The sequence below is a fragment of the Leucoraja erinacea genome, chromosome 18 (genome assembly GCF_028641065.1).
Source record: "Leucoraja erinacea ecotype New England chromosome 18, Leri_hhj_1, whole genome shotgun sequence".
Lineage (NCBI taxonomy): Eukaryota > Metazoa > Chordata > Chondrichthyes > Rajiformes > Rajidae > Leucoraja > Leucoraja erinaceus.
Window position 1 is genome coordinate 9,208,052 of NC_073394.1, and position 26,564 is coordinate 9,234,615.

A 26,564-nucleotide genomic window follows, 5' to 3' on the forward strand; every position below is an offset into this window, starting at 1 on the left:
TGTCCTATCAGCGGCTAAATAGTCCAAAGTACAAGGTGCTCCAGGTGTAACAGATAAGGAAAGAAATACAATGCCAAGTATTCAGCTATATGATGAACATCTCAGTTGGTGACCTCAGTGCAGGCTAAAGCAGACTGTTGAAGTTTGTTCAACGGCCCTTTAATGACAAATCATCTTTGGAATGTGTTTCTCAGCTGCTCTCATTGCCAAGGCTCAGTGGAATGCAGAGACCTTCTGTTCTTTCATTTGAGGAGCAAATGTATTACATTCGGTCAATGTGAATGGAGAAACTCGGATACCCAAGTGATAGAAATCAAATCAAAGGATGTATTTTCTATATTGTCCTCAAACCCATAGATTAATTCGTACAATGGCGATTTTTGAACGTCGAAACGGACCAACGCATAAAATTAGCAAATGACCCCACTGACTATTCTCCCCGTTCTGAGCGGCGGGGCCGGTAAATGCGAATAACAATTTGTGTCTGTTTCGCGCTTTTATTGGTGTAAACGCGCGCCCCTTGCCTTGAGCGGATCAACTCGCTCATATAATGTCGCCATTGCTATCCATCCCTTCCACAATTTCGGACAAGAATTTTATGAGCGGCGTAGCTTCATATCCCGGGATCTCCAATGACCGAGGGCGTTGCTTCGCCCAGAGTTGACCCATTCATTTGGCTGCAACATTCCTCCTTTTGCCCTAATTTAAAAATATATATAATCCTAAGAAACAACAGATTCACGCTGACATTAAATAACTATAACGTATTTTATTACGAGGGGTCTGATTAACTCACTGAGCGCCTTCATTTTTATCTTTTTACCCCTTCAATATAAAAACAATCTTCATTTAGAAACAGGTTTAAAGTGCGTGACAATGCTGATAAGAAACAAACACGTTCAAGCCCATTAACAGAGAGGGAATCGAAAGAATAACGAGGGTGTACGAGGGCAGCATATCCCCGGATAGGATAGAAGAAGACATTAATTTAAAATATCTTAATTGTGGAATGACCTTAACCTTGAATACTTTGCCGGAAGGTTAAGAACAACATAGATCACATTTGGCAGAAACCAAATGCCTGGTACAAATTTATTTAAGTAATCTTATCTCGTCGCACAATAACCCTGTAGACAATGAAGAACGAAACTGCTCCAATGCCAGAGATTGTGCAAACCAAAAAAAAACTAGTTTCTAACAAACTATAATGTATGTTGCAATTGCGTTCCTTTAACTTAATTACTGCCCAATACTTTGAGAAACATTGTAAGAAACAAGTTCAATGGTTCAATTGTTCAAAGTTTCACAAGTTATTGGACTTTACATTTTTGCCCGCAACTTTCTGCGGCTGATGCCAACCGTTGATGTTGAAGGTTAGCCGATGTTTATTATCGCGATAGCGGCGAGATAGATATTGTGCAGTGTAATTGGATGTGATGTTGCCGGGGAGGGGGGCAACGGGGAAGGGAAGGGAGAGCGGCCAGTGAGGCACATATCCCCCCCCCCCCCCCCCCCCCCCCCCCCCCCCTTCCCGTATATCCCGTGTGTCATTAGTGAGCCTGGGAGTGGCAGTCATCAGCTCGGGGAGGAGGTATTTCGACCACAACCTGCTTTTTGTTCACAGATTCAGCAACAGTGTGCGGAATATATTGTACAAAGGATGTTTCTGCCACACGCAAGAATTTGTTATGGGAACAATTCTGTCGCTATGTAATTGCTCATTAGAGAGCGTTTTGTTTCTCATTAAGCAACATGAATAAGCGTCTAGTTCTAGGGGACAGCTGTAGAAATGTTGCACGTGAGACCCCTGGACACCATATCGCCCCACTTGCCAATTAGACGTGTCAGCTTTCTGAGAAGCAAACAATATAAGAAGGGCACTAAAAAGATACACAGCAGCGGATTGCTTTCTGTAAAATATCCCCAGCTTGTTATAGCACTCTTAATGAAGCCATCGACGCAACTATACAACCAATGTATTGCAACACAGGGGCGCTTCAGAAGTCCAGACTCCAAAACTTCTGAACAACTTGAGATGTGGAGTTGTAGATGTGAAGTGTCGGGGTGGTGATTCGGGAGAAGGCGATGCAAACCTAACGCACGTTAGATCAAGAATTTTAAAAAAAAATCTATAACTTTGGGTTTTTGTTTTAAACCCCCGTTTCGATGCTGCTTACTGTACGACCCGCTGAGAATTACATGCAGGATGTCATGGGTCACTGGTCCTGGTGTAATTTCAATAAATTGCTAGATAAGGCGATTTTTTTTTTTACAATAAAATGAGACTTTGAGATACTTCCTTTTTTTAATGCCATATAGGAACCACTATAGAATAGTTATTCTATGGGTCAAGATTAACATCACGGACATAAGTAATTACCACCATTTATTCCGTCCCATGGTGTGTTTCCCGTGGATTGCAAGGGTGGGCCATAAACGCGAAGTGACTGCTAAGGCTGTCTGGATATTTTTGGTGAATTATGTTGATTGGAATCCCCAGGGATAGCTGGGGAAATCCAAACTTGTTTACTGCAATTACACGGTAATGATGTCGGTGGAGGTGGGATTTGTCTGACAGTTGTTTTAAGTAGTTAGGACCATGCAGGCCGCGGGGAGATTTCATACCGAGCAGAGGAGACTGCTCTCCGTTCGAACCCTGGCTGCCTGTTTAATAAATATACTCCACGGCAGAACCTAATGGGCTACTTCGGGCCTCAACAGAGCAAAAATCTGCATAACGTTTGGGAACTCGGAAATATTCCTCACACCACGTATACTAACAGAGCCGACAGCAGAGAGAGATATGTGTAGGAAAGAACTACAGATGCTGGTTTACACTGAAGATGGACACAAAATGCTGCAGTAACTCGGTGTGACTGGCATAATCTCCGGAGAGAAGGAATGGGTGACGTTTCGGGTCGAGACCGTTCTTCAGATTGAGATATCATTTGTTCTCTCTGAAGGATATGCCTCCACTCTGCCCATAGTTTTGTAAAAACAAAACAAAATGTTTTCCCTCTATCGTGTTTCTATCTATTTGAAGCATTGTAATGTATGCAATGTCATGATTGCAATCGCTTTAACACAATCGATTGGCCGGCCGGTCGCTGTCGCACTGTTGGTTGTGCAAATTTGCCATCGCAAGCGAGATTCTTGGCAAGAGAGGGGCCCTGACCCGAAACGTAGCCTATCCGCGTCCTCCGGAGATGCTGCCTGGCCCGCTGAGTCAGTCCCGCACGTTGCGCCTTTTTTTTATTTGTAAACCAGCATGTGCAGTTGCTTGTGTCTACGAGAACTTGATTGGTGTCGAGGCAGGCAGGTCATCTGAAAGATACTACAATATTGCGAGTCCGTCAGTTACCAGTCTGAAGAAGGGCCCCAACCCAATCTGTCCATTCCCTGCACAGATGCTGCCTGACCCGCTGAGTTACTCCAGCACTTTGTGTTTTGCTCATGATTCCAGCATCTGCAGTTCCATGTGTCTTCAGATACTAGTCTCAGCTTGTCATTCCCTGATCTCGAAGTGTAATCATCGTGTTCTATTATACATTAAACCGAGGAGGGATTATATTACCAATGACAGCCGATTGTATCTCCGAGCTGTTTTCAGCAGATAAAGGCTTTCCCATCATCTGTTACAAGATATCATTGGGCTGGATTAGGGCAACTCTACATTTCGCCATTAAAAAAAAAAAAAAATCTTAATCGCATTATCAATTCCGACCATTAACTTTCCCTTAGCAGAGCAACTTGTAACCCCAACAGGAAATCTGTAATCACACCTCTCTCCGAGATGATTACGAGCCACCGTCTGAAAAATAACTCGAGAAAATATTGGAACTGAACCCAAAACAGAATATCCATAAAAAATAAACGAAATAAACATGAATATGGAAACAAGTTAGCCTATAAAGTCACGAAACAAGTTCGCTTCACTTCCTCGTTATGAAATATTCCATAGAGTATCCGTCCTTCTGGCCAACTTGGTTCGACTAGTATTCGAAGTTGTCTGAACCTTCATTACAGTCTTGCAGAGGAATGTTATTTTTACGCTTTCCCAATGACCAGGCGACCCGACGATTAGTGAAAAAAATATGGCGATTAATATTATTTTCAAGCCACGTGTTACGGAAATATGTTGCAAACGAACTTTTACATGAAGTTAAACATGATTTCGGGCGTTGATGATTATTTCAACCATGCATGCAATATTATCCACAGTAGTTTTTAATTCGATACCGCTTTAAAAATATAGGGACCACGAGGAGGGAATAATTGCTTTAATGTCCAAGTTCCAACGAATTGTTCCCCTCGATCCAACTGAACGACGACCTTTGTATCTTTGACCAATAAAGCGACACGGAGCAGATGTATTCCCCAAATAATAAACGGGACTCCTTTAAGAATATCCACACTACTTCTTAATGCTCCAGATCCTACCCGTGCCTCGATGTTTGAGTAGGTTTTTAAAAGTCCATTATGCGAAGCACAAGTCAGGGTTAGATCTCAGAGAGGGAGTATGGTTTCAGGACGATTTATGTCAACCGGCAGTGGGGAAAAAATAATAGCAATATCGAGTGTGTTAATAGTTTAAGGGAGACATCTTTATCAACCCTGTCCTTTAGTCCAGGGAGTGCGACATTCTCCAGCGAATTAGGGGGTTTAAGCATCGCTGTGACAGTTTGTTCTTAATCTTTTTTTTTCTTAAAGCCTTCTACAGGATTTAGGCACTTTTCTTTCACAAGGTTTATAGTGAAAGCCAGTGTGTTTCTCATCTGTGCTGGTGCGCTGAAGAGTGCCGCAATCCGTTTGCTATCTCCTTGCTTGTTTTCCGCGTGAATGATTAAGACACTGAGAAACTAAGGAATGATTTTATTTCCCAGAGCCTTATTGTAAAAAACAAATCCTAACCCCAGCGTCAGTTGGTCTGGCTGTGGGATAAAAGGGACGCACATTTATCCTTCTTTTTACGGATTAGCTCTCAGGAGTAACAGCACCAGGGACCTCGGTATTCAATTGGTTCTTTCGGAGATTTCAAACCGCCCTCCCCAAAAAAGAGATATAAAAGAAAGATGACTTAATTGTCTGCCGTTTGGTGTGTGTTTTTTTAAATTCCTGTGCCGCCTTTATATCAAAGACAATCGAGAATAATCGGTTTATGTCCGAAGACATTGACAATATTATCGTGTTTTACTTCACCTGTATTCAAATACAGTGTATATTGGGCATGGAAAGCTTAATCTATATTGCTTGGTCTATAGCATGTAGATTTTTAAGTATGGTGATAGTATGTAAGATGCAAGTTGAAATGTTGTAGTGATGGTGGGGAGCGCTTATATATTACTTTTCAATTTGAGGCTTAACAGCAGAGTCCAGATTCCATTCGCCATAATTCACCGATATTCATCGGCAGTCTTGGTTTGTAGTGCACAAACCCAAGCTTTCTCTTCGATATGTTAGGAAGGAGGTGTAGCCGGGGTGTGGTAGAAAATCAGTAAAGCCAACGAAGGTCAGGTGAACGAGTTACTGGAATCTGGATATTTGGTGGGGAGTGAGGGGGGGGGGGGGGGGGGGGGGGGGGGGGGGGGGGGGGGGGGAATTGGGGGGTGTAGGGCGTGTAGGCTTGGAGGCTTGGAAATTCGTTGAAGAACACGAGTTCGTTCAGATTCCTACACTTAGAGCAACGGGAGGGCGAAAAAAAAACTTAAAATAGAAAGCAAAGTTGAAGACAAACAGGGAAAATCGTGTCGGCCGCAAGTCCACCCAGGGAAGTTGTGCAGGTGCAAAGTGTTATAGATGTGGACATTGAACAGGGGATAATGGGGTCGATAAAAATGTCACATTGCGTCCTGCAAAGGCATAAAATAACGTTGATTCCATCCCGGTGAACATACTCCAGAGGAATAGTTTCAATTACCGAATGCGGCCAAAACAAATGACAAGAACAACCTTGCAACGTTTTGGGGGACGCAACAATTAATATAAATGTAAAGGTTAATTTTGCAACCTGGGTTAAAGAAGATTTTATTTCCTTGTTAGCTAACAGGCTGGCGCATAGAGAGAGAGTCTCATTCACACTGTTGTCCCAAATGCTTTGGCCCATTCTCCTCCTATAGAATGTATACGCGTTGAACAGTCCAAATCGGAGGACAGTGATTAATGATAGTGCCGTACAAAGGTTAACATACTTCACTGAAAAGTCTGTTGACTGTGATGCTTGTGTGACAATGTGGAGAACTGCCCGCCTGAAGAGAATCCTTTTGTTGCCTTCCCGCGATAACTAGCGATTGTATTCTCAAAATTCTGCCCCAAGAAAATTTGCCAAACCTTCTGGCCTGGGACTTTAATGGTTTCCGTCCCCATGCTGGCATTGTCGGCCTGAAAGGCTATTCAAGAGTTGGCGGCCACTGCAAAAGACATTTAAAAAACCGCCCATATGGTGGTCAAGAACATAGAGACAATCTCTATTTTAAAGGAAATTCCTTAACTCTCGGAATTTTTATGTAGCTTGACTTGTGAAACGCGGGTTCTCGTGAGCTCCTAAATGGGCTACGTTTAAAATGCAAGTGAATAAGAATCATAGACTTTTATTTTATTAATTAGGGATTGTGTGTGTGTGTGTGTGTGTGGAAATCGGGGTGCATCGTAAACCATTGACTTCGATGGCCACATGACACAATAATTCTCGCTGTGTTTCAGCCTTAACGGCTCTTTAAAAGGGTTCGATCAACCATGAATCATATGAAAATTGTTATCTCATAAACCTTGCAAAGATGTGATTGAGCAGTAATATTGACATATGTTTACAGTATTCTGCTTGCTTTGTTGCCGGAGTTTAATAATGTGAGGTATGTGCTGACAGATGCACTTCTCTGCGCTTGTTTGGATCTTTAGGCATTGAGTACAGTCCTGCCCTATTACAATCAAATATGAATCTAAGCAATCTGGGTCGCTTCAGTTAACCAAAGTGTTAAAATTTGGATTTATTATAGCGCTCGTCACAATTCTGTTCCTTTTTTAAAAAGTACTTATGTATCACATGCACGAGCTGTCCTTTATTCTATATATAAGAAAATTATAGGCTGTTATTACTGATAATATAATTGCCGCCAGGCTCAGCAGTGAGAGGTCTAGATTATGAGCTTTCAAACTTCTACTTAAATCAACGAAGAGAGAAATTCCGGAGTTTGAACTTCTGGAATGTACCGTCTATAAAGTTACTGGGTGACTTGGCGAAGAGAGGTTTGATTAAAATATACGGTAAATACTAGTATGTAGGAAGGAACTGCAGATGCTAGTTTACACCGAAGATAGGCAGAAAATGCTGGAGTAACTCATCGGGTCAGGCAGCATCTCTGGGGAAAAGGAATAGTTGACGTTTTGAGGTCTATTGTGGGCTCTTTAGCCATCGGAGCCGTTTTCATAACTCTAGTTTCCCTTTCCCAGACTCTCGGTCTGAAGAAGGGTCTCGACCCGAAACGTAACATTCCTGTTCTCACAGAGATGCTGCCTGACCCGCTGAGTTACTCCAGCATTTTCTGTCTCTATTCATGGGAAATACTAGTTTGAGAAGGAAACTGTGCTATTGTCGTTTCAAATGGTAGTCTACATGTTACAGTATCGGGATAGTGTCATTTTGGGACTGGAGTTGGACTGGCCGTTGCACGGAGCTCAGCAATCAAATACTATATTCACTAAAAGTGTAGCTGAGACGCCGAGGGTTACGAGGACTGGCGACTCCGAACATCGTGGTTGATTCTATGGTAAATTTATCAAGTTATCAGAAGGTCCAAAAGTCTTGCCGTGACCTGTCCCTGTAGCCCGTTCGGTGCCAAACACCGCGAGTGGTTTCGCACTTGGTTCCAGTAATCAGATGCCCTCTTGACCCATGAGGTTACTGCCGGCTCCCATCCAGATCCCTGTAATAATGCAGAGAGTGTAGAAAGGAACTGCAGATGCTGGTTTAACAAAAAAGTTAAAGACACACAAAAAAAGCTGGAGTGCCTCAACGGGCCGGGCAGCATCTTTGGAGAAAATGAATAGGTAACGTTTCGGGTAGTTTCCACCCAGCCCACAGCTAACAATAGACCCTTTCCTTGATTATCGTTACTTTTTGGCATAATATTTCGTTCAGTTGTTCTAACATCTCTCGATGTCACCGTTTACATCTCTCGTTTCCGTTTCGCCCGACTCTCCGTCTGAAGAAGAGCCTGGACCCGCTATGTCAGCTGTAAGGTTTTTCGTCCTTTTCTCCAGAGTTGCTGCCTGACCCGCTGAGTTATTCCAGGTTTTTGTGTCCATCTAATATTACAGAGATGCTGGTACCTCTAAAGCAAAAGACCATGCCTGCTTGAAGTTGCAATTTCCCCACTCCCATCAATATTACGTTAGCTTCATCAACTAATGACATGTTTATTGGTGATTTAAGAATGTAATAGAGTACGTTGTATTGGGCAAGGCCATTATGTCCATCTAGTCGTGTTGATAATGGGAATAACCAATATTGGAACGAAGGATTGATAGTACAATGTATAAAAACGATTAAATAATATATAATGAATTATTTAACCAGTGTTTTTTTTATTCTTAAATGTGAAATAATAAAACTATAGGTAAATAGGTCGAATTCGTTGTATTGTATTTGGTGTAAACCAGCATTTGCAGCTCCTTCCTGCACAGACTATTACTTAAGTCGTGATCCGTTATTGACACTGATATCTCCAGTCACCACGTAAGAATGGCTTTAATTCTTGCTTCCGTTATTAATACAGATGGATGTCAGCAACAGGAAGGAGGCGGCGAAAATACCAATTCTATCAACTCAAACAGCGATGATTCAGACGAGGCGCAGATGAGACTTCAGCTGAAGAGGAAGCTGCAGAGGAACAGAACATCTTTCACCCAGGAACAGATCGAGGCTCTGGAGAAAGGTAAAGCCATGAGGAGTGGAGGGACAGGGCAGTGGATAAACTAATTGTGTGAATGCTTGACATTAATACCGAGAGTGAGAGTAAGAGTAAGAGTGAGAGTGAGAGTGAGAGTGAGAGTGAGTGAGTGAGAGAGAGGAGGAGGGGAGAGGGAGAGGGAGGGAGGGAGGGGGGAGAGGGAGTGAGAGAGGGAGAGGGAGAGAGAGAAGGAAATGGAGATGGGTAGATAGAGAGAGATGGAGAAAGAGGGGAGGGAGAGAGAGCGGGATGGAGAGAGAAAGAGAGTGAGAGGGTGCATAAGAATGATTTTTTACATTTCTACACAGATTTTCAGGCAAACATTTAATGTCCGTCCCTATTTGGCCTTGAGAAGGCCACGATAACGACAACCATATAGTAATAAAGTTTCATAGAGAAATACAGGATGGAAACCGCTCTTTTGCCCCAACTCGCCCATGCTGAATAAAATGCCCATTTAAGTCCCATTTACCCGTGTTTGGCCAATATATTTCTAAACATTTATAACGTATTTGAAATATTGTAATTTTACCTGCCTCCGCTACTTTCTCTGGCAGCTCATTCCATATACCCACCATCCTCTGTTTGAGGAAGTTACCCCTCAGGTCCATTTTAAACCTCTCCCCTTTCAATTCTCTAATTTATGAGTGTCCTTCACTGGGGAAAAAGGCTGCATGCATTTACCTTATCTATGCCCCCCCCCCCCCCCCCCCCCCTTATTTTGTACAGTTCATAAGGTCACCCCACTGTCTTCTAAGCTCCAAAGCATAACGTTCTACTTTAGGAGGGTCTAAAGAAGTCAGAAGGTCACCATCCTGTAATGTTGTCAGTCCATTCCACCAGATGCTGCCTGACCCTCTGAGGTCCTCCAGCCTGTTGTGTTTTGAATAAAGCCCTAACCTGCCCAACCTCTCCCCACAACACAGGCCGTTGAGTCCTGGATATTATTTGCACTATTATGTTAAAAGTGCAAATATTATTATTAATTGCATATTTCCGTATTGCTGGGTGGTCAAATCTATACCCAACATCCAAATCTGTGTGCTAATTGATAGATTTTTTACACATTTAGGGAATCAAGGTATGTTGAGTTGTACATAAAACATTAAAGGTATTTTGTTGGTTCATTGCATGGCTGATAGCAAAGGGGTTGAGGGGCAGGTTTGACTGATCAACTCCTGTTCATTTTTTCAATGTTCTTATGAAAGCTCTCTCATTGTGCCGTTGCTAGAAATTATAAGGGCTTAAACCCACAGTGATGAAAGATCAATTATATATTTCCAAGTAAGGATGGTGTGTGATTTAGAGGTTGTGATATTCCCATGAGCATGCTGCCTTTATTTAATGCACTGTATATGGCAGCTTTGGAAGTTGCAGCCATATAAGCTTTGATGGGTTGCTGCAGTGCATATATTAATTTAATGTTTAATGCACATATAGTAGCAACAAGCGCTGATGATGGAGGAAGCGATGTATGAAATGGTAACATTATATCAATCAGGTGACATTCATGGCAGAATACCAGCTTTTGAATGTCCTTACAGCTTCAGTATTTTCATATTTGATGCAACTAATGTTCTTCTCTATGCTGAGCTCCCCTTGACGGTAGACCATAGAACAGTACAGAACAGGAACAGGCCCTTTGACATACAATGTCTGTGCCGAACATGATGCCAAATTAATCTAATCTCATCTACCTGCATTTGCTCCATATCCCTCTATTCCCTGCATATCCATTTTGGTGGGGATCCAGCTACTGAAGGCCATAGTGTGGTATTTGCTTTCTTTTGTTGGCGATGATCACTGCCTTTTCCTTATGCATTACAAATATTATTAATGAATATCAGCCCAAACATTGTTGCCCAGGTCTTGTTGCATGTGGATAGACACAGCTTGACTTCAAAGGAGAAGCGAGAGAGATAAAAATGCAGAGAGCATGAGGGGAGGGGGGGGGGGTTAGCAAAAGAGCAGTGTGAGACTGGTGGTGAGCGTGTTTGTGGATCAGACAGCATAGGAGTCAAGAGTCGAGACACAAGAGTGTTTTATTGTCATTTGTCCCTGATAGAACAATGAAATTCGTACTTGCAGCAGACAAATTGTTTATGAAAGTATGTATGAGTGAAAGAGTAAGATCATGAGCATGGAAGTGTGGGTGTGCACATAAAAATGAAATAACTTGATAGAGAACATTCTAAGAATGTGACCTTGAGATAGTGAGGTTGCGTATGAAAGAGAAAGAGAGAGACAGTGACAAGGGAATAAATGAAAAGTGGAGCATGGTGTTTGAAAAGTAAACAATCATATTTGATGCTCCCTACCACCCAGTTTTATTTTATATTTGGAAGATCTGGGAGTTATACAGCATGGAAATGGGCCCTTCGGCATAACGCAGACATGCTGATCAAGATTCTTCCTTGAGCTAAACCAATTTACACGTGTTTTGGTCCCTCTAAAACCTTCCTATCCATGTACTTGTCCACATGTCGTTTTAATGCTGATGATGCATGTACCTCCCCAAATGTTGTCTTACAAAGAACATTTGGACAGGATAGAACAGGGGGAGGTGACTTGATTGAAGATAAGATGGAGGTCATGATAAGTGGAGAGAATTGTTTCCTCTCAAGAGAGAATGGTAAACTGGGGTCAATATCTCAGAACAAGGAGACGCAGAGTCAATATACAGATCATGTGAAACCTGTTCTCTTGGAAGGCCACAAGACTTTGGTATTCTCTTCCTCGAAGGATGATGGAAGAAGAGACTGAATATTTGAAGACAGAATTATACAGGCACGTGATCAGCAATAAGATGAAATGTTTGCTAGGGATCGGCTGGAATGTGGAATTGATGTTAAAGCCACGTCAGTCATGACTTTATGAAATAGCACCCCACTCCGGCCCTTTAATTGTATGTTCATATGTTTGCACATATTTGACAAGATCTGTAAACAAATAAAAACATCTTGTTTTCCAGAATTTGAAAGAACTCATTATCCCGATGTGTTTGCCCGAGAACGATTAGCAGCCAAAATTGATCTACCTGAAGCTAGGATACAGGTACACCAAAATCTATTTTTTGGCCGTGACCCAGCCTGTTACTATGGTCATTGGTATTGAAACATGCTGCATGCAAATAAAAATCAGTGTCTTTTCAATTGTCGTGACAATATTTCCCAGGATTTGGACCTGGGACTTTTATTTCTGTCTGATGTGGATCTGGAGTCTTAGAGTGATAGAAGCTACAGGGTAGGTTCACCAGGTTAATTCCCGGGATAGCGGGACTTTTCATCATTCCCGAAATGATGAAATAATTGAACGACGGTGCTTGCATTCACTGGATTTTAGAAGGATGAGAGGGAAGCTTATAGAAATATATATATTTTTTTGTTTAAGGGATTGGACACGTGAGATGCAGGAAACATGTTCCTGATGTTGGGGGAGTCCAAAATCAGGGGCCACAGTTTAAGAATAAGGGGTAGTTGAAGAAAAACGATTTCACCCAGAGAGTTGTGAATTTGTGGAATTTTCTGCCTCAGAAGGCAGTGGAGGCTGGTTCACATTTAAAAGATAATTAGATGCTCTTAGGGGTAGCGGAATCACGGGATATGGGGAGAAGGCAGGAACGGGGTCCTGATTGTGGATGATCAGCCATGATCACATGGAATGACGGTGCTGGCTCGAAGGGCCGAATGGCCTACGCCTGGCCCTATTTTCTATCTATCTATGTATCTAATATTTTTTTTCCTTCAAATTGCTATTGATTAAGATTTCTGTTCCATTTCCGTTTTGGTAGGTTTGGTTCTCCAACAGACGAGCAAAATGGAGGCGAGAGGAAAAGTTGAGGAATCAAAGGCGACAAGCTAGCAACACGCCGAGTCACATCCCCATCAGCAGCAGTTTCAACACCAGTGTTTACCAGCCTATCCCGCAGCCCACCACTCCTGGTGAGTTCAATGGTCACCTTCAACCCAAGAAGGATTCCAACTCGAAACGTCACCTATTCGTTTTCTCCAGAGTTGCTGCCTGACCCGCAGAGTTACTCCAGTGTTTTTGTGGCCATCTTCAATCCACGGCTAAATTCAGCCCTGGAGCTGCATTGACCTAAACACCACACCATCAGTCATCCAGTTACGAAAAAGTGCAAAAAAAAAACCCCAGTGCAAAGTCATTAAAGTAGCGAATGATTTAAGAATCAGCAAGCTTTACATCAAGTTTAATATCTTTTAAGGAACGCCAACATTTTCTAAACCGCCAACTACTGTCGATTTAATTTAAAGATTTCAAGTGCGCGCACACAGCGCACACACACACACACACACACACACACACACACACACTTGTAATCAATTGAGTATTCAGATCCTGTAATTATGATTCCCCAAGATCTGGAAAGTGCAGTGATTATAATGAGAGAACATGGTAAAATGTTATCTGCTTTTGCGGCCCATTTGTCCACAGACCCCCCGAGGGCATCGTAAGAAAAGAAATATGTTCTACATGGAATTGTAGCCTTAATTGGGTCAGGGCTAATGGGAAACATTCCGTTGAAGCTAGAATTTTTCTCAGTGTGTTAAACCAGGGACAGATGAGTTGTCCTTAATGGGGAAGCTGTCTGATAAGGGAGACAATCTGTTTCTATCAAGGTAGTTAGGACTGGGTCACATTGTGAACACACTATCAAATAATCTACAGTGCCGCAATATTACATGGGGAATTATCTCTGAAATCCCATGCGATTTATGGTGCGAGGGTTGTAAATTTCACTGCGTTATTACAATGCGTCGGAGAAACTGTATTCATTCCCCCTCCATGGTTCAAAAGACAAACCCGGTGGACTCGTCCTATTAGGAAGGGACAGACTTGACCCGCTGAGATTTGTCAAATCAAGAATGGCGTTTGGTGAGGAGAACGGTCCCGTCTACTTAGTGGCTGTGATTACATTTGCCAAAGGCGAGTTCGGCAACGCATTTTCAATGGTTAGAGCAAGTCACAACGTGCTAGAGGAACTCAGCGTGTCCGGCAGCATCTCGGGTTGGGGCTCCCAACCCGAAACATCATCTGTCCATTCTCTCCACAAATGTTGCCTGACCCGCTGGGTTCTTCCAACACTTTGTGTTTTGTTAAAGATTCCAGCAACTGCAACTAAATGTATCTCTAGTGGCTAGAGGTCGCAGAGATGCGGGAAAAACATTTCACCCAGAGAGTTGTGAATTTGTGGAATTCTGTGCCTCAGAAGGCAGTGGAGGCGGATTCACTGGATGCATTCAAAAGAGTTAGATAGAGCTCTTATGGCTAGAGAAATCAAAGGGTATGAGGTGGAGGCAGGAACGGGGTGCTGATTGTGGATGAACAACCATGGTGTTGAATGGCGGTGCTGCCTCGAAGGGCCGAATGGCCTACTCTTGCACCTATTTTCTACGTTTCTTTGTAAGGAGAGAGGGTAAATAATCTCCAGCAGATCTTTGGCAGTAGTGGGAGAACTGGATCACGAACGGGGAGGAGAGAAGGGACAGGGGGGATTATTTAGGTTTAAATTCAGACGACGGAGCTAGCAAAAAAAAAATCCATTAGCCCTGACCCAAAAATAACTCTCCCTGAAAATTATTCAACTTCCGCGTTTGCGGGTCAATTGGAACTGACCTAACTGCGGTGGATAGATCTGAAGAAGGGTCCATAGCCGAAACATCAGCCATCCTTTTTCTCCGGGGATGTTGCCTGACCCACTGAGTTACTCCAGTACTTTGTGTCTATCTTTGGATAGATGACTGTAGCGTAAATCAATTGAGATTTTTTTTTAAGCGAAGCAGGTAAATTGAGTTTAAAGACAAATCAGCCATTGTCCAAATCTTCCTATGAATGGGAGTTGTAAAGAGTTTGTAAGTGGGAAACTGCCGAGGGATTGGGTGGGGAATGGCAATAGGAACTAGTAAAATGATAAGACGCATATACTAGACGAGGACATGGACTGGGCCTCTCTTCCCACTGTTCAGTGTATTAAATAAAATGCGTGCATTGGATGATAAGAGCTTGATGTGGCTGTGGCACAGAATGTATCCCGATTCTAGCCTGTTCTCTTGTTCCATTTGCAGTTTCCTCTTTTGCCCCGGGCGCAATGCTTGGCCGGGCAGACACGTCTCTTACTAACACTTACAGCGCGCTGCCACCTATGCCCACTTTCAGCATGGCAAACAACCTGTCTATGCAAGTAAGTATGGAGCAGAGCAAACAGAGTCAAGAGCCATTCAATGCTTTCTCTACGGCATGCACAAACGGATCTTGTGTTTTCCATTTATTTTTCGACAAGTCGCCCGTATCCAGCCAAACGCCGTCATATTCCTGTATGCTGCCCACCAGCCCGACAGTCAATGGACGCAGCTATGACACGTACACGCCGCCTCACATGCAGTCACACATGAATCCTCAGACCATGGGCACTTCCGGCGCCACCTCCACAGGTGAGAATCTTCAGCAACCTTCAACCTGGCCCAGATATAAACGGGTTCATTGTCTATGAAATTGCGCTTTTTCTGCCTCTCCGTTTCCCAATGAACCCATCCCTGCACAATTTTAACGACATGGAACTGCAGATGCTGGTTTATACCAAAGACAGACACAAAATGGTGTTACTCAGACTGATTGTAATAAGGGGGAGAAAGTTGGAAAGGGGATAGAGGCGGGACAAAACCTGGCATGTGATGGGTGGATACAGGTGAGGGGGTTGATTGGTAAATGAATCGACAAAGGGTTGAGATTAAGAGGGGGCAATGAGAGATCAGAAAAGGAGAAAAGAGGAATGATATGTACAGCTCGAGGATGGGGGGTGGGGATAGGTTGGAAGGTACCTGATATGGGGGGGGGGGGGGGGGGGAGCAGAAGGGGGAATAAGTGGGGAAATTAAGGCAAAAATGGGGTGAGGGTGACATGGGAAAGAGAGTGTGGAGAACGGGTGTTACTAAAATTTGGGAAAGTCACTGTTCATACCTTTGAGTTATAAGCTACCCCAGCGGAATATGAGGCGCGCTGTTCCTCTGGGGAGGTTTTGCCTGGCGTGGTTATATAAGAGTTAACCGGTTATCTAAAACAGGAGTACCACAACAGTTTTATTTAGGAGGAAAGTGTGTGGCCAGTGCACACAATGTCCTTCAGTAACATTAAAGGTAAAAGGGAGGGGATAGAAGGGCATGCAGGGTTCTGTACGCCTAGTAAATGCACAGATCAAAATAAAGGCCCGGTTTGATTGCGACGCTGTTACTTAAAATAGCAGCAAACCTCCTACACAAGTGCAGCAAACATTATTATATTTAAACCCCCCGAGGGACGGTGCACTCAAGTCAGATAATAAACAAGTTGTGTGTTTTTTTTAATGGAATTATTTGGGGAATAAGGACGCACCGATAATAAATACTTCTGTTTTTCTGATGATTTTGTTTTGAGGCGTTTCAATATTATCCCGTTACACAACACAATTGTTATTGTAAAATGGGAAGAAAAAAAAACACAATCATCGCGTGCAGAATAAAAGGCGTAAATGAAGAGGTGGGAGGTGGGAGGTGTTGTTGTTGATGTTGTTGTTGTTGTTGTTGTTGGGTGCTGTTTTAACGGTGGGTTTTTGATTTGATTCCTGCAGGACTTATTTCCCCTGGTGTGTCTGTTCCTGTTCAAGTGCCGGGGAGTGAGCCGGATATGTCCCAATACTGGCCGCGACTGCAGTAAAGGGCAGGGTGGATGGACAGAGACTATTGAGAGTCGGACCCCCAGCAGTATTTGTTTTCCAAGAAGTGACTCTGAAGGTATCTTTGTTCTGGGACTGCGACCAATACACTCAACTTTGAGAAGACTCACGTCGACGTCTTGTAGCGGACGTGTGAAGTCGATGGAACAAACGTCTCATTGTCCCCCCCGGCTCCCGAAATTCTTCTCTCTGTGTATTATTTGTAAATGGACATTCCTGTATGTTTAAAACAAGAACAACGTGACTCGATGGACCTTTGGTATACGTGGCTCATGGGATAATTACAAGACGCCATGGACAACATAGCAGTCAAGAATTAGACCGCCATCGAGTGCTTTTACCATGACGTTTCTAGATTTATGGACTTCGATGTTACCAACTCGTACCATTGCATTACACTAAATATTGGTCAATTTTATTTTGGGGATGGGAGGGAGGGATGGGAGGGATGGGGCGGGGGAAGGGAAGCCAACTTTAGTTGTGTATAAGCGAACTCTATCTGTTTGGGTTTGCCCAAGGTCGTTGACAAATAAGTTTATGTTCAAAGGTAAAAGAACTTCAAGGAAGTGGACAATTTGGTAGATAAAGGTAGATTGTGTCTTCGATATAATCCATTTGTTATGTCGAAATGTAAGTATGTGTCTTCCCTAGAAATCTCCCAGAATGATTTCTATAATAAAGTTAATTTCGTTTATATTCACCCGAATACGCTAGAGATGATTTCCATCCACCCCACGCATCATTATAGTCAACAACTTTCTATTTTTTCTTCGTTAACACCGTGCAAGCTAGTTGTTCTGATATTTGTATATAGGTAGCTGTCACGTTCAAAGTTTATTTCGTGCAAGTGAAACGATGTTCCCGACAAAATTAAACTGGTTACCAAGAGATTTACAACATTATAAGTGTTTCAGTTACGTCGGATACATATCATAGCTTCGATCAAGAGACACCTGCAAACCGTACCAAAGCATACATTTCAGTCATCACCTGCCTCCTAGTTAAACGCAGTATTGTGTTGATTTTTTTTTTAATTTTTAAATAAATTCAGAGGGAGTGAATCGATCCCTTACTTTGGAAAGGCTATCTTTACTTGTTCAGCGATATTTTTTTTATGGAAAGTAAAATAAATGCTATGTTAATGGAGTTATCAAGGAATTCATAAACCGATCAGACGTTGGACTTTTACAATAATTCTTGGCTGAGTGAGTTCATAAATGTAGCTGGTGGTATTCACATTGTAGACGCAGTACGCTTTTTTTTTAAGTTCTGGCTTAAATACTGTAATTTTTTTTGTTGTTCATACAGAATACAGCTACTAGCAGAAACAAAAAACCCTGTAAAAATGTACATATTTTGTACAAGTATTAAAATGTCGATTGAAGGGTGACACCCCTAAATTATCAATTATGAATAATGTCGTTCTTTATGCAGTAGCTGGCGTCAGCTGTCATTGTAGTCTGATCTCAATCCACTTGCTGTGGGATGGAACACGGGCAAGGTTCTTAACTGGATGAAATTAGGCGAAGTGAGCAAGTTTCCTCTCCGGACTTTTCCATTAACCTGTAAACAATTAATCAGAGGGCTGAATGCGAGGGAAGCTGCATATTAAACATATTCGGCACTAGCTACCCAGCCAAATCATTAATGCTCTGGTTTGAAACATTACAATAAATCTAAACCAGGCCAAAGTTTACAAGGAGGTAAACGAGTCAGGGACTTTCTCTCCAAACAATTGTTGAGGCGAGGTCAAGAGGAATATTTAAAAGTGACTTATAGACATGTGTCAGTAAGGCCCGAAGGACGGGCCCACTTGTCTATTCCCTCCACAGATGCTGCCTGACCCGCTCCTCCAGCACACTCTACTTTGCTCAAGATTCCAGCATCTGCAGTTCCTTGCGTCTCCGTGGTAAAGGGAATTGATGAAGGCCGAGGAAAGGCAGTTATGGTTCAATGGAAAGGAATAGGTTCGAGAGGCTGAATGTCCTTCCCTTGTGCCTAATGGGGATTGGCGAGATGAATGTGCAGACTGTTTATCCCGGTAAGCTGCATATTAAACATATTCGGCACTAGCTATCCAGCCAAATCATTAATTGTTACTGGAAATTATGGTGCAATTTGTCCATCGTGTTTTAATTGAAACAAACGTGTTTGAATCTTATAGAAATTTGCAGAACAACCCGGGATTCGGGCGCTCGACCCTCGCAGACCCATTGAGGTCCAACAACTCGACACCCTGTCCACGGGATGGTGAAGTGGCACCAGCCCAGCACCAATTAATTCCAAGACGTTCTCCCTTTCGCAGCCAATTGACTTGGGAACAAATTCGCCAATTCCCAACCTCAAGCAGTTAAAGAAGGTCAGATCTCTCGGCGTGAAACAAGTTTGCTCGAAACCTGCATTAGTCAAAAGTCAAGAGCGGTTTAAGTCAGTGTTGTTCAGATCTATTGATCTGGTGAGTGGCAACCCAACTAAAAGTCCAAAACGTCTAAAATGTCTAAGTAGGGTTAACAATGGTGTAACTATCGCTCGATTGACCAACAAGAGCCTGGATCGTACCCCTGATCTTCCTAATGTTATATATATATATATATATATAACACGAAGTTTTCTTTCACTGTATGTCGGTGAACCTTACAATAATAAACCAATATCAATACTATTAATTGATAATTTTTGTTAAAACACAAAATTAAAATTGTTGGTTATATACACTGTAAAACAACAGATGTAAAACACTATGAGCATTTTAATGCCTGAAAGGTACCATGTTAAAACTGCAAAACATAATGGGAAATTAATTGAAGATTTTTTGCAGTCCAGGTGTCACTTAGGTAAAGCTTTCTTGTCCAAAGCGCGGCAACGCGTATGAGGTCTTTTTCTGTGTGGTCAATTTGTTTTTTACTCAGGTTTTTTCTTTTCGTGAAATATGTTTTTCAATTCAACTCGTACGGAAAGGGGGTAATTATTAAATGGAAACAAATGTATAATGTTATGTGTTACAGAATGTGCTGAATCAGGAGATGCCTCAACCATAGGGGGAAAAAAAAACCCAACACAATCCCGCGGAAAGTGGAAATCGAAATATTATAGAGACAATGTTGAAAGTCCCGCGGGAAGGCAATGTTTGTGAATACTTGGGATAAAACTTTCACACAGTACTTTGATTAAGTCTTGTTTTTTTCCCTCGCTGCAAAGTCTGACTTGACTGGTTACAGCGATTTCAGTTTATAAATATCGATTGTATCCTCGAGTAAGATTTTACATTTGATTCTCTTTTGAGCAGGAGGCACTCCGGAAACTGACAATCACCTTGTTGTGGGTACACAAAAATGTTGGAGAAACTCAGCGGGTGCAGCAGCATCTATGGAGCGAAGGAAATAGGCAACGTTTCGACCCGAAACGTTGCCTATTTCCTTCGCTCCATAGATGCTGCTGCACCCGCTGAGTTTCTCCAGCATTTTTGTGTACCTTCGATTTTCCAGCAACTGCAGTTCCTTCTTAATCACCTTTTTGTGTACCGCTTTCGGACAAACCTTATCTCCAGAAATTTAAATATATTTAATATGAAGGCGCAGGTCACTTTAAGATCCACCATTCCCGTTAAATACTAATATAAACTTCACCCTGGGCTCCACAAAGTTTTTCACTGTGTCTCGGTACACGTGGCAATAATAAATAAACACCAGATATTTATTTCGTTTTACATAACCTCCAGTTTTAATCCTGGTTTTGTTAGAATGAAAGGGTGAAAACGTTTAAAATCCCGACCTAAGTCCACTAGTCCAGGCCGGGTGGGATTTATCATTGCTGGGAGTCTTTGTTTGACAAATTGGAAGTTGAGTTATGGGTGGTAGTTTTGAACCCTGCCAATCTTGGGGCCTAAATAATGCCCCTGTCCCACTTAGGAAACCTGAACGGAAACTTCTGGAGACTTTGCGCCCTACCCAAGGTTTCCGTGCGGTTCCCGGAGGTTTTTGTCAGTCTCCCTACCAGCTTCCACTACCTGCAACCTCCGGCAACCACCTGCAACCTCCAGGAACCGCACGGAAACCTTGGGTGGGGGCGCAAAGTCTCCAGAGGTTTCCATTCAGGTTTCCTAAGTGGGACAGGGCCATCACGAACACACCGTTCAAGTCGCACAGAATGTTGTCTCATTGAGGGCCCCCGTGTGTTGGAGTAAGGGGCGGATACATTAGGTTGGTGAAATGTAATGTTTTGAGGGCGAGAAGGAACTAGAGCGTCACAACTCAGGAGTAACTCAGCCAGCCTGGCATCATCTTTGGGTAGGTCGGGATCCCTCTTCAGACTGATTTTAGTGGTGGCGAGAAAGCCGAAGGAGAGGTGGGGGCGGGACAAAACCAGCAAATGATACGTGGATGCAAGTTGGAGGGCTCCTTTAGCATGTGTAGGAAGGAACCACAGATGCTGATTTACTGCGAAGATAGACACCAAATGCTGGAGCAACTCAGCGGGTCGGGCAGCATTTCTGGAGAAAAGGAATATGTGTCGAGATCATTCTTCTGACATCAGCAGATGGGTACACAAATGCCAGTGGTGAAAAGGAGACAAAGGGCTGTAAGATACGGAAATTAAGTGTGAATTGTGAGGCTAGAGGAAGGGATGTAGGTGGATGGGGACAGGAGGAAAGGGAGGTAGGTAGGACCATTCTTCTGTCAACCTGCGAAAGTCTACTCCAAAAATGGTCTACTACAAAAGTGACAATTTTAATGGGATTAAAATATGGAGCAGGATAAACCTTGAGCCTACCATAAGGACGTTGGCTGCCGGGATACAGACCTTTGCATTAGCACTGTAGTTCAACTCGGGTGAACATGGAAGTTAGTTACGGTTCGTCGAATATTTCCTGCAACAAGATGCTGGATGTAGCGTGGTTATGTAAATATTCCAAAGCGATTTACAAGCAATTAGGTAGTTTTGACCTGTAGTTAGGGACAAGGTCTCCACAAACAATAATGTGCTAATGACCAGAATAACAGCATCGCTTGAGAGATGTCCAACAATATTGGTCAGGGCAACATGTTTTTTTTTTTTGGGGGGGGGGGGGGGGGGGGGGGGATAAGAGACTTTACATTTTATATTAATAAAAGTAAACAGAGGAATGTGACCTACAGCCACTCGGTTAATCTGAGTCCCGATTGCAACCACAGTGCTGGGCGATTTTTGAAATTAAAGCGAGATAATACAAGCACAGCTGGAGTGTCGAGAGGAACAGACAGATAAACAAGAGACAGATAGACAGGAAGAAAGTCAATTCCAAAAACGACCGACAATTTAGTACTCTCAGCATGCAATTCTTAAACTAGGCAGTCATTGAACCGGTTAGATGCTCTTTGAATAACAAAGCAATGAGTAGGCACTCTCAGACTAAAATTACAATTAAATAAACAAAAGTGCGGACCATAAGGATTAATAGGGGGATAAAATTCAGAGGGGGGAGATTAAATTAGCACTTTGCCATGTCCTGCCTTAACACTCTTGCCTTAATGTCGGCAAGACATTAACAACAATTAATAAGGAAAGCTTGTGTTTCTTTAAATTCCCATGTTGAAATATAATTCATATGGAAATTAGAATTCTGAGTGGATTCCACTGAAATGATATAAATAACATTTGTTACAATTTCAAATTGAAAAATTTCCATTGAACGCACTTGACTGAAATAATTTAACTTAATAATTAAAACATTTTAAAATCCTATCTAACTATGGTACTTGGGTTAAGAATATATTTCCTTAATATATCACCAAGGTGAAATATTAACACTATTTTCTCTCCTCATGTACTGCCTAACCTGCTGAGTATTTCCAGCATTTCTTATTCGAATTTTATCTTTTTATCGTGCCTACTACCTTTTCATTGCTAATACTGTATAGAAGTATATAAAATTATGGAGACATAGATGGGGTAGATAGTCAGAACCCTAGTCCCCAGGGTGGAAATGTCAAAGCCTAGAATGTATAACTTTATGGTGAGACGGGGACATTTTAAGGAGATGTGAGGGGCATGTTGTTTACACACAGGTTGGCGGGTGCCTGGAACACGATGCCAGGGGTGATACAATAGTGGAATATAAGGGGTTTTGAGATAGATACATGAATAGGCAGTGAATGGAGGGATGTGAATCATGTGCAGTGAGAGGAGGTTAGTTTAATTTGATACATCATTTGGCACTGATATTGTGGGCAGAAGGGCCTGTCCTATGCTGTACTGTTCTATGTTCTATGATATTTCTGAATAGTAGCCAATAAGGCTACTATTCAAAAATAGATTTAGTGTGTGAAGGCTAAGCTTGGCTGGACTAAGTTAAAATGTAGAAATGGGACACTAAGTTTTTATGAATATCCTACAATATTCTAATAAAATAATGTTGCGCTTTGGGGGTAGGAATTGTAACAAATGTATTAATAGGATGATGCTGAAGCTTTCTACATCTCCACTGTAGTGTAGTGTGCATCACCCAACTGTTCCTGGTGCTTCCATTGTAACAACAGACATTTCAGAACATCAATAAATTGGCACAGTGAGAGGGTGCAAGGAAGGCTTAAGTCAGGTACATACACAATGACCATGGCAAGGTTCTGGGAGGGTTAGATCAAAGTGTAGTCTTCAATTGCAACAGAATTGATTGTTGAGGGAGATATGTGGATATGAGTGTGTGGACGTTATTCAGTCGTCATAGTTCATGGAGTAATATAGACTGAGTCAGTGTTGAAGTTTTACACTAATCCTGCACTGATCTGACTTTATGCTCCCCAATTCCCATAACCGCCTCTCCAGACTCTACCATCCATCTACACATTGTGGACAATTTTCAGCGGCCAATTATCCTACCAAACACCACCTTCTTGTGCTGAGGAGAAACACAACCAGAAGAAACTCGTGCAGTCACTGAGGGGACATAATCCGGACCACGGGTGCTGTCTGTGTGGAGTTTGCTCATCCTTCCTGTGACCACGTGGGTTTTCTCTTGGTTCATCTGACATCACAAAGACATGCTGAATCGCAGCTTAATTGGCCTCTCTAATATTGCTCTTAATGTGTAGGGAGTGGAATGAGAAAGTGGGATAACACAGAACTAGTATGAAGAATTCCTCAATGGCCATGTGGCCATGGTGGGCCGAAGCACCTGATTCCATGCTGCATCCATGCAAAACAAAACTAAATGCAAGATTTTAAAGTCCAGTTGAATTTAGTGAGATATGCATATGTACCATGAGGTTCAAACACAATGAGAATGTTGTTAGCAGCATCAATCAATCAGGACTTCGACAGGTGTATTGGTAGATAGCATATTGACTGGGTGTATCATCGACTGGTTCAGCAACTTGAACCCCCAGGAACAAACCAGGCAATCAATCAAATGTAATTAATTAATTAAGAACTCAGGGTTATGAAGCTTGCAACAATAGTTCTTAAAAGTAACCAAGAAAACTTGCTGAATGACTTCAATTGTTTACCACTGAACTTCGGTTAAAAAAGAAAATCAATTTTCACTCCATTAACTGGGTTCATCACAAACTAATATTAAATTTCAATCTTGTAAGGTAACATTGTGTACTTGGCAGAGTTCAGTTTTGTGGTAATATACTTTGAGATGAGGCACGTAACCTTTATTTTTAATATCAATAGGTGCATCGTTCATGTAGAAGCAAGCTGGCTGGAGTATCAAAAACTCAATCAGCTTTAGATGGTCCAGTGTGCACATTTTGTCAAGGCATTTTTGTAATTCATTTTCCTGTTTGACAGCCTTTTTAATCTTCATCTTCCCAAAGCTCTGCTTGTCCAGTGAACAATGTGCAACCTGAGGTAGCAATCCCTGTTTTGTAATTTAAATCAAGCAATTTGAGAAATCAGTTTAGCTTATTGTCACGTGTATTGAGGTACATTGAAAAGCTTTTGTTGTGTGCTATCCTGTCAGCAGAAAGACAATCCATGGTTACAATCGAGCCATTTACAGTGTATAGATACATGATAAGGGAATAACGTCTAGTGCAATGTAAAGGCAGCCAAGCCCGACCAAGGATAGTCTGACGGTGATCAAAGAGGTGGATGGTCGTTTAGCACTGTTCTCTGGTCGTGGTAGGATGATTCCGTTGCCTGATAACAATCATAATTGTCAATCAATCAAACCTGTCAATCAAATTATGAATAAAATTTGTCTAAAAAAACACTTTGCAAGCTCTTTGTCAAATTAATTGACATCAACTCAACGTTAGTGATTATTTTTGTTTCAAGGGGATAGTTTAGAGAAGTAGTTTATGATTGGACTAGCAATGGGTCCTGACAGATACAATGGGCCGAATGGCCCCACCCCATGTGGTAAATTTACATATGATTTAACTGCATGTGTGTTATGTGATTTCAATCTTCAAATTGATCAGAACCATACCATCTGTCATTTCAATACTTACAGAAACTTTGAAGTATTTAATCACTCGAATAATAATTCTACGTTTTCATTGAAATTCCCCACACATGCATCCAATAAAACACAGTCATTCTATTTACCTTAGCTACAGATTCAATGCCACAGTTTTTAGGAAACAAAGAACAAAATATTTTATTTTATTTAAGCAAAGTGCTGGAGGAACTCGACGAGTCGGGCAGCATCTGTGGAGTAAATGGACAGATGACATTTCAGGTCAGAATCCTTCCTCAGACTTTGTCCGTCAATAGTTTGTCCCCTATGATGGAGATAATAGATAGAGAAAGGGAAGAGAGGTGTCAAAGTTAGTCCACATGCATTTGAGGGCAGTGTTGAAGTTAGCAGTAAAGTTGATAAAAAACAACAAATTCTGTTCAGGTGCAGGAAGCAGCCCCGATGCAGTCCATATAACCATATAACCATATAACAATTTACAGCACGGAAACAGGCCATCTCGACCCTTCTAGTCCGTGTCGAACACATATTCTCCCCTAATCCCATATACCTGCGCTCAGACCATAACCTTCCATTCCCTTCCCGTCCATATAACTATCCAATTTATTTTTAAATGATAAAAACGAACCTGCCTCCACCACCTTCACTGGAAGCTCATTCCACACAGCCACCACTCTCTGAGTAAAGAAGTTCCCCCTCATGTTACCCCTAAACTTCAGTCCCTTAATTCTCAAGTCATGTCCCCTTGTTTGAATCTTCCCTACTCTCAGTGGGAAAAGCTTTTCCACGTCAACTCTGTCTATCCCTCTCATCATTTTAAAAACCTCTATCAAGTCCCCCCTTAACCTCCTGCGCTCCAAAGAATAAAGCCCTAACTTGTTCAACCTTTCTCTGTAACTTAGTTGCTGAAACCCAGGCAACATTCGAGTAAATCTCCTCTGTACTCTCTCTATTTTGTTGTCGGTGTAGTGGAGAAAGAGTTGGGGAAACATGCCAGAGTAAATTTGGAATAAGAACTGTTCAATGTCCTTGTTCCAAACGTACCCCAGCATTATTCTCCATCTCTTTATCCGCTACATCAATGACTGGATCGGGGCTACCTCCTTCAATTAGCTTGTTTCTCTTCCTTGATGTGGCAGTGCATATCGTACTTCAGTCTGAAGAAGGATCCCAATCCAAAACGTTACCCAGCCTTTTTCTCCAGAAATGCCACCTGACCCGTTGAGTTCCTCCAGCACGTTGTGTCTATCTATTCTACCAAAAGTGAATTGGGAGGATTACCATAATATAACCTCAAACATAACCTTTTCTAGGTTGCGATGCCTTTGGGTTGGTTTTGTAATGCTGAACCATTAATGATCCATAATTACAAAGACCAATATCTTAATTGTAGTTCTTTGAGAGACTTGTGCTCTTCTTCGAGAACTTGGTGATATCATAATAACATACTTGCTCAGATTTTATATTAAATATTACATTAAAAATC

The 26,564-nt window shown here is 42.1% G+C and overlaps 1 protein-coding gene across 6 annotated transcripts in view; it reads left to right on the forward strand.

Annotated features, from left to right (window-relative positions):
- Nucleotides 1–16,772, forward strand: part of pax6b (paired box 6b) — a 34,378-nt gene extending 17,606 nt beyond the window's left edge. For 3 of the 6 annotated variants that reach the window (XM_055649256.1, XM_055649257.1, XM_055649258.1), the window contains 6 exons: nucleotides 8,772–8,930; nucleotides 11,917–11,999; nucleotides 12,736–12,886; nucleotides 15,032–15,147; nucleotides 15,247–15,397; nucleotides 16,570–16,772. In XM_055649256.1, coding sequence (XP_055505231.1) covers nucleotides 8,772–8,930; nucleotides 11,917–11,999; nucleotides 12,736–12,886; nucleotides 15,032–15,147; nucleotides 15,247–15,397; nucleotides 16,570–16,655 — 746 coding nt within the window. In that variant the 3' untranslated portion in view covers nucleotides 16,656–16,772. Of the gene's footprint in view, nucleotides 1–8,771; nucleotides 8,931–11,916; nucleotides 12,000–12,735; nucleotides 12,887–15,031; nucleotides 15,398–16,569 lie in introns of all 6 variants that reach the window. The other 3 variants (XM_055649255.1, XM_055649254.1, XM_055649252.1) reach the window with 1 other exon arrangement.
- The last annotated feature ends 9,792 nt before the right edge of the window (nucleotides 16,773–26,564 follow it).